The following is a 12384-nucleotide window of genomic DNA, read 5'->3' as shown; positions in this document are numbered from 1 at the left end:
GCCCTAGCCTTCATAACAAGGGCAGGAGATGGATGGCAGGAGATAAATCACTTGATCATTGTCTTCTGTTCTCCTTCTCTGGGGCACCTGGCATTGGCCACCGTCGGCAGATGGGATGCTGGGCTGGATGGACCTTTGGTCTGACCCAGTATGGCCATTCTTATGTTCTTATCCTGCTTTGGCCACCTGAAAAGCGGGGAGGGATGGGCCTCTTTCTGGAGCAACCCCTCCCCCCCACTGGCCCATTCTCCAAACTACATTTCCCACCATGCACCACTTTTGTCCTCCATGTCTCAACAGGCTGGGACTACACTTCCCACAATGTCTTGCGCCAAGCGGCTGGAACTACATTGCCCATAATACCTTGCGCCCCCCAGGCTTGGGGGAGCAAAAACTGCAACCCCCAGCACGCCCCGCCGCGCTGCGGTTGGCTGCGTCCAATAGCGGCGGCGGCGCGGCGAGGGGCCGGGCCCGGCGGCGGCGGAGGCCGTTTAAAGTGGTGGCGCTTGCGGGGCGTGAGGGGCATGGCGGAGTATCCCCCCTTCCAGCTGGGGAAGCCCCGCTTCGACCAGGTACGGCCGCCATTTTGTGAGCGTTAGGGGCGGGGCCGTGCCGGGGTGTCCCGAGACGGGTGGGGGGAAGGGTTGCCAGGGGCGCTCCCTGCCGGGACGGGGTCCTGCGGAGAAGGGCAGCTGCCCAGTTCTGTCCCGCGCTCGGATTGGTGGGTCGCCCCTACGCTTATTGGTGCTCCGCGCTGTCACTCGCCGCCTTTTGCGCCCCTCCCCGTAGCTTCAGGGCGGTGCCTGTGCGTGCTCGGGATCTGAGTGGCTGCGGGGGTGGGCAGCGGGACGCGCTGTCTCCGTGGGTTCGAGTCCTCGCCTGAGCGGGGACACACATGGACCGTGGCTGCTTGGCTATGTGACCCCCCTGCGTGCAAATGTGCTGTCTTTGCTGCGGCTGCCAAGGCTTGCAGCGTGCCCCCCCATCCCTCCTGCCCCGGTGTTGAGGCTTGCAGCGTGCTCCCTGTCCCTCCTGCCCTGGGTGCAAAGCAGTGTGCCCCACACCCCTGGTGCCAGGGCTTGCAGTATGCCCACCCCCTGTCCTTCCTGCCCCGGGTGCCAAGGCTTGCAGCCTGCCCACTGTCCTACCTGCACTGGTTGCCAAGGCTTGCAGCCTGCCCACTGTCCTACCTGCACTGGTTGCCAAGGCTTGCAGTGTGCTCCCCTGTCCCTTCTGACCCGTGTGCTAAGTAGCCTTCTCCAGTTGCCAAGCAGCGTGCCCCACGCCCCTAGTGCCAAGGCTTGCAGCATGCCCCATGCCCATACCCTGGGTGCATGGAGAGCACTTTCATGCCCATGGGCACTGGGTGTGAATGAGGCAAACAGGTGATGAAGCGCTAGAGGAGACGCTCTTGGGCCTTGTTCTCTGTGCCTGTGAATTTCGTGTGTGAAATCCAGTGGCTGCCCCAATGAGCTTCTCCCCACCAGGGTTGTTCCGCTGCCCCGTGGCTGCTCAATCTTTAGTGTCCCTCAGAGGGGAGAACCACTTTGTTAAGAACCAGAGACAGGAACCAGGTTATTTTTGAAAGACAGATGTGCTTTTCACAGCTGCTGGTGTGACTTTTTTTTTTTTTTTTAGTAAAACCCAAGCAGTTGCGTAGCACCTTAAAAGACTAACAAATTTATTTATTAGGTAATGAGCTTTTGTGGGTAAGACCCGCATCTTCAGCTGTTTGGATTGGAGTAAATAACGAGAATCCAGGGTTTATGTACCAGTGGGGGATGGGGTGTGGAGGTGGAAGGGAGAAGACAAAGTAGGGGAAAAGGGGGGCAATTTTTAAAATATGGGTGACATTCAGAAAAACAAATATTGGGTGTTTAAAAATGGATTTTTGCACACATCTGTATCCTCTCTCTCTTGGCAGTCACTCAGTAATGAGTAGGGTGTCTTCATGTCATCCTCCTATTTCTTTGTCTGTTGATGGGTGATCAGCCCTGTTCTGGAGCCGTAGATCTTATCACATAAGAGGCTCGTGTTAGTAGTTGTTGGACGGGTGCGGGGCAGTTTTTGATGCGGTTTTCTTCTTTACCACCTGTCCTCGTCTGCACTGCGGCAGGACCTCTCAAATTGCACCACCCCCTTCCGGATTACTGTTCGCACTGGGGATGGTCCCGGGCAGGGTTCCTCCAAGTGTTGACACCGATGCAGCACTTTTTCATGTGTGCCTTCATCATGTCCTTATATCATTTCCGTTAGCCCCCAACACTTTTCCTTCCTCCAATTCGGAAAACAGAATTTGTTTTGGGATGTGTGGATAAGATATCTGAACCATTTGACCAGACCAATTAAGTTGCTGCCGAATGAGAATGGCTTCAGTGCTGGTCGTGTTTGACTTTTCCAGGACACTAGTCTTCATGTGCCTATCCTTCCAGGAGATATTTAGGATTCTCCTAAGGCAGCGTTGCTGATATTGTTCAAGTGCTTGCACATGACACTTGTATGTTGTCCAGGTTTCATATGCATATGGTAGCATTGGAACAACTACTTCATGGTATACAAGGAGCTTTGTCTTGGGATAGATGTCCCAGTTCTCGAAGACCATTTGTCTCAGGCGTGAGAATGCAGAGCTTGAACGTCTGAGATGATGATGGATTTCTGCATCAATGTCGACTTTAGCAGAAAGATGACTTTCAAGGTATGGGAAGTGCTCCACATTTTCCAGCAGTTCTCCAGTGACTTCAATAGAAGGTACATGAGATTACTCCCATCAGTGAAGGTTGGTGGAGCACTTTGGTCTTTTTGATGTTCAGTGTGAGGCTGAGATTCTTGTATGCTTCAGCAAAGGCACTTATGATGGTCTGTAGGGCTGTGGGAGGAGTAGCAACCATATTGTCATCCGCTTACTGGAGCTCTGTGATTGAGGTTGTGGAGGCCTTCCTTTTAGCCTTCAGTTTCCTGAAATTGAAAAGCTTCCCTTTCACTCTATAGAAAATCTTCACGCTATCTGGAAGCTTGCCATCAATGAGGTGAAAGGTCATGGCGATGAATATGCAAAACAGTGATGGGGCAATGACACAATCTTACTTTGCTTCCATTTTGACCTCAGAGGAGTCACTTTGGGATCCGTCGTTGCTCAATACTGTGGCAGTGATGTTGTCATGAAACACCTAACAAATTTTTTGGGGCGGATGATCTTTGGGAGGATGGTCCACAGGGCGGTACAATTGACCAAGTCAAAGGCGTTGGTTAGGTCCATGAAACTCATACGTACGGCTTGGTTGTGTTCATGACATTGTTCTTGGAGTTTTCAGGCAATGAAGATCATGTCCGCTGTTCCTCGGAATGGTTGGAAACCACACTGGGATTCTAGGAGAATTTCTTCTGAGAGTGGCAGGAGTCCATTTGCAAGGATTCGAGCTAAGATTTTCCCAGCTGTTGCCTGGAGGAAGTTTCCATAGTCCATATTGTTGCCCTTCTTGAAAAGACTGATGATCAGTGTGTCTCTGAAATCTTGTGGCATCAGGTCCCTATCCCCAATTTTGAGAATCAGGAGGTGGAGCTGTTTGTACAGCTCTAGCCCACCTTCTCTGAAGACTTCAGTGTTGCACTTCATCGGTTTGATGGCAGCTTGGATCTCACTCAGGGTAGGAAGTGTTGCGAGGTCATCTCTAGGCAGTTGCTGAGAGATTTGGTCAAAGGATTCTAAGACCAGGGTGGAGGGGCAGTTCAAAAGCTCATTATAGTGCTCCCTCCAGCTAGAAGCAATGGCTTCATTGTCTTTCAAGAGTTCCGTACCATCCTTTGATCTCAGGGCATTGATTCCATGGTTTCTCAGTCCATAAACAGCTTTGGTAGAGCTGAAGAAAACCCTTGTATCGTTGATGTCTGCAAGATGCTGGAATTTTCGTGCCTTCTTAGTCCACCTCTGGTTTTTCAGAGTCGTTGTTTTACATTGCACTTGTGCCTTGGCATGCACTTCTCTCTTCATTGTGCAGTTGATTTTGCTTTGCCAGACCCTAAAGGCTTTCCTTTCTGCCTCAATCAAGCGTTCAGTTTCCAGATTGTCCTCATCAAACCAGTCCTGATGCTTCCTGGTCTGGTAGCCAGTGGTTTCTCCACAAGCTCCAGTGATGGAATTTTTCAGTTGACACCGGTGTTCTTCCACATCTTCAGGGTGTACTGTCGTCAGCTTCCTTCCCAGCATTGTCTGGAAGTCACTTCATCTGATGGGGTCCTTCAAGCCTTGCCTTGTACGTGATCTTTCATTGGATCTGTTTCATCTGACTTCTCCGTTTGGTGACAATCCTGAATGTCATTGTGGATCAAATAAGGTGGTGATTGGTCCAGCAGACGTCAGCACCAGTCATTGCACGTGTGAGGACATCGTGCCAATCCCAAGCGCAGATGATGACATAGTCTATGAGGTGCCAGTGCTTCGATCAAGGATGTTGCCGTGAGGTCTTCAGTTTGTTTTTCTGGTGGAACAGGGTGTTTGTGATGACGAGCTCGTGTTCCTCACATTTTGAAAGGAGGGGCACTCCACTGGAGTTGCTGTTGCTCTTTGTTTCCCAATGGTTGGCTGCCAGCGATCCACGTCTCTTCTGACCTTGGCGTTGAAATTCCCAAGAGAATAATCTTGTGTTCTTTGGGGATGTCTTTCAGGACTGTGTCCAGTTGGGTGTAGAACTTCTCCTTCACGTCATCTTCAGCATCTAGCGTTGGTGAATAATCACTGATGACAGTTGCCTGTTGGTTTTTGAAGCCAAGAGAAATTTCAGATAGGATCTTTGTCAGTTTGTTTTTGATGTCAAATCCTACTACATAAATTCGTTTTTCTTCCACTGGGCTTCCTTTCCAGAAAAATGTGTACCCTTTGCCTTCTTCTGTTATCTGTCCTCCTTCTGGTCTACATGTTTCTGCCAGGGCAGCGGTATTGATATTGAATCGTCACAGCTTGCAGGCGATAATTGCCATGCGTCTGTCTGGGTTGTTTTTTAGAGTCCAAATATTCCATGTTCCAAAGTTTACCGTTGGATTTTGACCACATGGAGGTGAACCCACTGGACGTGGTTATCCACTCGGGGGGCTGAGTTAGACTATGTTTAGGGCACCTTTTCTAGCCCCCTCCCCATGTGGGGTGAGCAGAGTGGATCCAGAAAAGGGCTGCTCAGTTGTGGATGCAGCAGCCGAACCGTTCTGCCACCTCAGTCCTTGAAACAGAATGACTGATACATACCTCCACTACCTACATGCTGGTTCATGACTAAGAGCTTCCAGATTTCACAATTCTGCTCCTGTCACCATTCACCAGTTGCTATAGGGCTTAGGTTTAGGAGAGTAGTACACAGAGGAAGATATCTGTGCGTAACATCTTTTAATGTGGGGGGTCTGTTGCACTGAAGCCACCACACGGTTCTTGACAGACAGAAAACTCAGGTCCAAGGGCATAGAGTCCACGACAACTAGGAGTCTCCTGTCCACTGCAGCCTTCGTCCCCCTTCACAGCCATTGTAACGTTACCCTTGCTATCCTCCACTTGTTTGGCCATTGAGGACTTTTAGGAACGTTCTTTGTTGGGGGGGCCTCTAACTTGATCTTGCTGCCATGGGTGACTCTGCTGGGAGCACGAGAATCCCTGTGGCATCACTCTTGGATTCATTGGAACACGCAAACCCACTCATAATGACAAGGTGACGATCCGGAGAGTAAGCAGACTCCTATATAAAAGGCAGTTAATGACGCAGCAGTAAGGCTTTTCCTTTAAAGGGTGGATTGTTACACAATGACATTACATTTTGTTTCTCCCAAGACTTTAAAACACACTCCCTGCTAAAGCATTTGCTACTGTTTCAGTGTGATAATTCTGTTGATTTATTTATTTTATACTTAAGTTCAACACGGATGTGCAATGGACTGTGTTTGCAGAGGAAGATTAGTTGGGAAATTGCCAGCCAGGGCACTAGCCCTGATACAACGGCAGTGTTGGGCGCAGTAGTGTCGGTAGATTAGGCACAGGCATCTTTATTACCATGTCACCCGTCTCTGCCCAGAGCAGGCCTAGAAAGTATGATAAAAGTGCTGACAACTTGTGTGCACTAGTCATTCCATCAGCCTCGGCATCAGTGTAGGAGAAGGGAAACTTCCTAGGAAGCCTAGTGAGGGCAAGCCCCTGATGTGACAAACATTTGGCAATTTTTTCTGGATCCCACTTAAACTGATTACTTGTAACTGCTCTAAAGGGGGTGCTCTGGTCCATTGACTCAAATAGCCATTTAACTCTCAAATTACAAACTTGCCTGATCACTGTTATGGTTTGTCAAATAAAGGATTTATGTTTAAAAAAGCTCTGTAGGTAGCTGAATGTATGTGATGCTGTAACTGCTACAGATATGACATAAGTCAGGTAGGTATTGGTGCTTTGGAAACTTGAAGATGTGCACAGTAGACTTTGGTTTGCTGAACATGCTCTTCCTTTTGAAGTTTTCATATCTGAAAAGAGAGGGTTAGGTCCAATACTGACAGAAGCTATGGCCTGAAAGAAAATTAGAATCATGAGAATTTAGCACAATTCTGTTCCGCATTCTGGCTGCTTCTGCATTAAGAGATTGTGTGGACTCTGTTTCCTGGACATAGACTGTTCATGGCTTGGCCAACAAAGAACTTGCCTGAATCTTATCTGGTGAAATATAACTGCATACTCTTTTTTTTTTTTTTTTTGATGGATTGGTAGCAGCTAAAGTAATCGGTTCCAATGACTGTTGATTGTTTTAACTGGTGAACATGAGCGTACTAGGCAGAGATGACCAAGCTGGTTTTCAATTCCTGTGTTTCTAGCAAACAAATGAAATGTTAATCTCAAGAATTTGATTGTTAATATGATTTCTCCATCCCTTTTCCCCCTTCCACCTCAGATTATTTGGAATTTGTCATAGAGGCCATAAGGCTTCCAAGGAGACTTTTTCACTATTCTGCTGAGATCTGGACAGGATCACAGTGTGACATTAAAGTTGCCAGCTAGTTGACTTGCTAATTGTAGATGGCAGCTGCCTTGGAACTAAGGCTGTCTATCTGCCTTACGGGACTTAGTGACATAATGTGAAGTTTAGTTGCTTGATGTCCATGCAGTGCCAAAATTTGGGAAGCAAATCTACCTGACTGCTTACCTGCCTGTCTACTGATAGAAGGATCGGCTTGTGGTTAAAACACAAGACAGGAAGTCAGGAGATTTGGGGAGGTACAGTGAGAAATCTATGTGCAGCGAGGGGCTATTTCATTGTGCTAATTACCTGCTTGTCTCAGTAAGTCCAGGGATGTTCAAATTGACCACACAGCTTTTCAACTGGACAGAAGGAGCAAATGCTATGCAGTCAACACAGATGATATTAGGCAGGCTTGGCAGGGCTTCAGGCACAGACCCAGGAGCATTTTGCTCATTAAGGAGTGATCATCATTTGTAACAATGTTTTTAAAAAAGAAAAATCCACACTGGATAGAGCAGGATGTTAACAATCATATACACATTTTAACTTGACTGTCTAGGTTGTGGGTCTCATCCATATCCCAATGGACAAGCTGCCGTATCTGCAAAATCTCCATGACAGCTGGACCCTTTGTGAGCACACTCAGGCCCATCAATGCTACCTCAGGAAAGTGATTTAATTTATGCAATTTCAGCTTTGTGAATAAAGTAGCTGAAGTATATGTACTTAGATCTGCTCACTGTGGTATGTTAACTTCGATGTGTGAACAGGAGATGTTTCTCCTGTCATTGACTCCCCTTGCACTTCTCGTTCTGATGGAGTACCAGAGTTGACAGGAAAGTGACTGGCAGTCGATTTGTCATGTCTGTACGAGACGTGATACAGTGACACACCCACACATTCCCCCACAGGATCAATTGCTGCCCCTGGGTCCAACTGGTAGCGTAGATATATCCTCCGTAGAGAGACATCTCAGCCTTTGAATAGGAATACACACATGTCACATTGCTAAGTGACTAGACTCCCTCCTCCCCTTGTGATTTCTGTTGTTACTAACACATGGAGCTCCATAAATGGGAGCAACAGTAAAAGCAAAAATACAGACCAAATGCTTGTGCTTTAACCACTGTGTTGAATAACCATGTTTAGATTTTAGATCTTCTTTGATCAGGATTTTAGAGTTCATGAGGGTTTAAAATGCTGGCAGCATGTCTGTCAGTGCTCCCATCGTATCAGCAAAGGGAAATTCTAGATGGAAAGGGAAGGTTTAGTGCAGACAAGGCCTTTGTTGGGGTTCTCTCCAGTTCAGCAATGGGTCATTGACGTAAAGCTAGTGGGTCTGCTGCCAGCGTTATCCCTGGTGTGAAATAAGGTCAACCTAAGTTTTAGTCCCAACTGCATTGTTCAGGGGTATGAAAACAAATCATACCTCTGAGATGTAAGATGACCAAAGCCACGGTATAGACACCATTAGGCAGGTGGAAGACTTCTTCCATCAACTTAGCAGCCACCTCCTGAGGGCATAGATTTAGTAGTAGTAGCAGCAATGGAAAAACCCCTTCTGCTGCTGTGGCGAATGTCTGTATCTCCAGTGCTGCCACTGTAGTGCTTGTAGTGTAGATATCCCTAGTTTCCAGAGCAGTTATGCTGGCACTTTTCATCAGGACTAAATAAGCTAGGGAGGAAAGTAATGTATCTGTAAAAGCAACTTATCTTTTCATATCAACTGTTCAATGAAATTCTCTCCCCTCCCCTGGGCTTTCCCCTCAACCCTCTGGTACTTTCCAAAGGAGTGTGTGTTCCCAAATTCTTGGTTTATTCTCATCCACTGCTGTTACACCTGGACTGGTCTATAAGACCCTGAGTGCGGGGATCTTATTTATAAGGCACTACTTATCTTTGTTTTATAACACACCGGGGAGACTTGTGGTGCTATGTAAATGATGATAATACTGCTGGATCGTATTAGTTTGTTTTTTCATGGAAATGATGACTGGAAACAATCCTGTGGTCCTTTCAGAGGATATCTGAATAAAACAAGGGCTATGAAAACTTCATTTGAGCTACATTAAGAACCTTTGTCCTTGAGGAGAGAAGCAGGGAAGAGCTGCCTGCTAGGAAAAAAACCCTTGGAGGGAAAAAATTGCTTTTCCTTGGGATTGGTTTATTCCAGGTAAGATGGCATCACAATCCCTTTTGTTTTCCAGAGGCCAGAGAAAGTCCTGCTTTCCTCAGGATCAGCAGTGTTTGTCATCCAGGTCTCATTGGGTCAGTTCTCAGTGTACCCAAGGACTTGAGTTATCTTGTTACCCAGCACCCCCATTCAGCGTGAGGGAGACCGGCTTGTTCTTAGCTGAGTGTCAGCTCCCTGACACCTCCAGCCTGTTAGTCCAGAGGGGAGAAAGAGACTCTATGATCTGTGTCATCTCCTATTAGTCTGGGAAACCCACAATGCATTGAAGCCATGTTTAGGCATCCCCAGTGCTAGAGATTTTCCCCTTCTCTTGGCAGAATTGAAGCAAAGGGCTAGACCTGAAACACTGGGGGCAGATAAGCTTATCCTGATTTACAGGGTTTCTTAGTTGTTGTTCTTTGCAAAGTTAATTAATTAGGCCCTGTCAGGATGGACGAAGAAACATGCTTGGCAAGGTTTTAGATAAAGCGTGGGACTTTTTGCTGCACCAAATTAACTGGATCTATCAAACTCATGGTGTGACAGTCCAGTTCCTACACAGACTGCCTAAATTAACACTTTCCATTTTGAAAGGGTTCTGCGAATGAGGGCAGTGGCGTTCTTCAAGGATCACCTTAGCTTGTTTTAAAACCCTCTGTCATGAATGTGCATCTTATCAGTATTTGGCTTTCAGACTGCTTTGCTTTCTGTGAACTTGAGGCCCAGTCTTCACTGGCCAAAGGACTGTGCTTAAAACCATGTTTAAACACAGTTCAAAACTTGGGTGGAGCTAAATTGGTGCCTGCATTACAGTGTAGCTGCTGCATGTGTACAAAGCCAGATGATGTTACTCCCATGTTTACCAGTGTGGGTTGAATTTGTACCAGACAGCTAGAGGTGAAGGGGTATTTGGCCTTTTCTTACATGATTTTAGTTAAATTAGTTCAGCTTCCTATGTGGACATCTCTTATTTTGTGTTGCTGGCATAGGTTTTTTTTTTGTTTGTTGTTTTTTAAATCTCAAAGCTCTTCTTAATCAGTTTAAACTGAAATAAGTCTTAATGAAACCAGAATAAATGTGTTCACGCTGCCTTTTTCATGGTTTTAATTAAATCACTTTAAAATGATACCTTAACATAAACTGGTACAACTCTGCAGGTAGGTAAGTTCTGTCTTCCATTACTAATCTTCTTAGCTGTCATGTTCTCCAGGTGTCTGTTTACAGTGTGTATAGTTTAAGAAATGCCAGTCTCTTTGCTTTCATTTAAATTAAGGTAACAGTCAAATGTTGCAGTTGCCTGTTAACCTCTCGCCTCTTCCTGAATTTCCTGAGCCTGTAAGAAGTATTTCCATTCTTGTACTACTTATCTTGAAGTCAGCTGGATCTCTCATGGCCTGCAGCATAATGATTTAATTGAAATGGAGCTGTAATGTGCTCCCTCACTCCCTATGAACTGCTGTGTAGTGTAGAGAAATTAATATTCCTAGCCACTTTTCAGAACTAAACCCTGCTTTCAGGCTGGTGAGAACTGGTACCAAAATAGCCTCGATTAATCACAGCAAATTTGTGTTGTTCAGTTTTCTTCTAGTGAACTGTTTACTACAACAGCTGTTAAAAGAACCAGTTGGGAAACAGAAGCTGTGTGCACGCTTTTATGGGACCTGATGACCACTGAAGGTTAAGTCAGCTGACAAGTTTCTTGCTTTTTAAACTCTACTACTTATGTACAAATAAGGGAGCAATATATATATATATATATATATATATATATATATATGCATTATTTTCCTAAGAAATCTGCCAGCTAGAACTTAAGTTCCTTGGAAATAATCCTATTAATAAGAGAAACATCTTGCGTATTTGATGAAAGATTAACTAGCTGTCTGTGGAATGTTTGGGAGAGCAGTCAGAGTGGAGGAGGACGACAAACACCCCTATCATTCTCTTGCAGCAGACTCCATTAGATAATTTTTTTTAACTATGTGCTATCGCTTCTCCCCACAGAATATGCAGGTGGACTGTGCGAGATTGGCAGAGGAGGTTCACATGTGTTCTCCCACAGGGAGCTGTCAGGAACAGACTGAAACGGACAAGATTTGTTCTTGTCCGTTTCAGGGATAGCTCAGTGGTTTGAGCTTTGGCTGTGTAAACCCAGGGTTGTGAGCTCAGTCTTTGAGGAGATTATGTAGGGGTCTGGGGCAAATAGATTTAAAAAAAAATCTGTCAGGGAGGGTGCTTGGCCTTGGTGAGAGGGTCGGGGACTGGACTCAATGACCTCTAGAGATCCCTTCCAGTTCAATAAGATATGTATATCTTCATATATTATTCTTATTTTGGTCCTTTGAGGTAGGACTGGGGATGACCTATGTGCAGGAGATGGAACTGTTGCAGGCCTCTTGAGCTTCAGAAGTTGCTGTGCTAGGACTGGGAATAACATAGAATACAAAATTCAAACCTGAGCCAGCACTTTCATCTTCTGGGTTATGAGATGTTGGGATTGCAGCAGAAAGCATCATATTCAACTCAGAACTCGGAGTCTAGAAGTCTTGTGAATGCCCATTTCTGCAGGCACATCATCTTCTCATCCAAACACAACCCTGGGAAGATGGGAGAAGAAAGGGAGGGAATCTTGAATTAAAAGGGGTTAGAGAGAGGAAGAAATAGGGAAATGTGGGGTGAGCAATAAACCTTCGTGATCCAGCAGTGAGATGAAGAAGAGCAGGCAAGAGGAGGACACAATAGAGCAGTGAATAGTGTACAGTTACTGGATAGATTCTGTTAATGAATTTTTACATTTAGAGTTAATTGGATGGGTCTGAAAGAAGCACAGAAACTAACACTCCCTTCCCCCCCCTTACAAGTTTTGGAATCTCTCAAATAGTGGGCAGGATAATGTGTACAGAGAGCCAGGCTGAGGCAGTAATGAAAGCAGCCTGAATAATACTAATCCTCAAACACTTTCCCCTCCAGAGCTTTCAAGTGTAGACACAGTGTAAACAGTTGCATCTGCACTAGGGGTTTTTCTGGCACAGCCATGTTGGCTGGGGGAGGTTATTTTTTTCCCCACAACATTCTCCTGGCCACCATAGCTAGGCTGTCATAATTGTGTAGCAGAGGTCAAGCCTGAGGCTTCTTTCTGCTTTTATGTGGCAGGAGGAGCTCCTTATTTTGGGTCATGTTGTGTGCTAGTGATCCCATTTTCACACTTCGTACCTTTAAAAGTGTTGTTAG

General features: G+C 46.1%; 1 protein-coding gene across 4 annotated transcripts in view; it reads left to right on the top strand.

Annotated features, from left to right (window-relative positions):
• Positions 1-402: 402 nt before the first annotated feature.
• SFXN5 (sideroflexin 5) overlaps positions 403-12384 on the top strand; it is a 208032-nt gene continuing 196050 nt past the window's right edge. For all 4 annotated transcript variants that reach the window (XM_074992204.1, XM_074992205.1, XM_074992208.1 and 1 more), the window contains exon 1: positions 403-572. In XM_074992204.1, coding sequence (XP_074848305.1) covers positions 525-572 — 48 coding nt within the window. In that variant the 5' untranslated portion in view covers positions 403-524. The remainder of the gene's footprint in view (positions 573-12384) is intronic.

This window comes from Carettochelys insculpta, chromosome 4 (assembly GCF_033958435.1).
Source record: "Carettochelys insculpta isolate YL-2023 chromosome 4, ASM3395843v1, whole genome shotgun sequence".
Taxonomy (NCBI): Eukaryota; Metazoa; Chordata; order Testudines; family Carettochelyidae; genus Carettochelys; species Carettochelys insculpta.
Note: the sequence above shows the minus strand (reverse complement) of the source record. Positions and strands in the feature narration are given on the sequence as shown.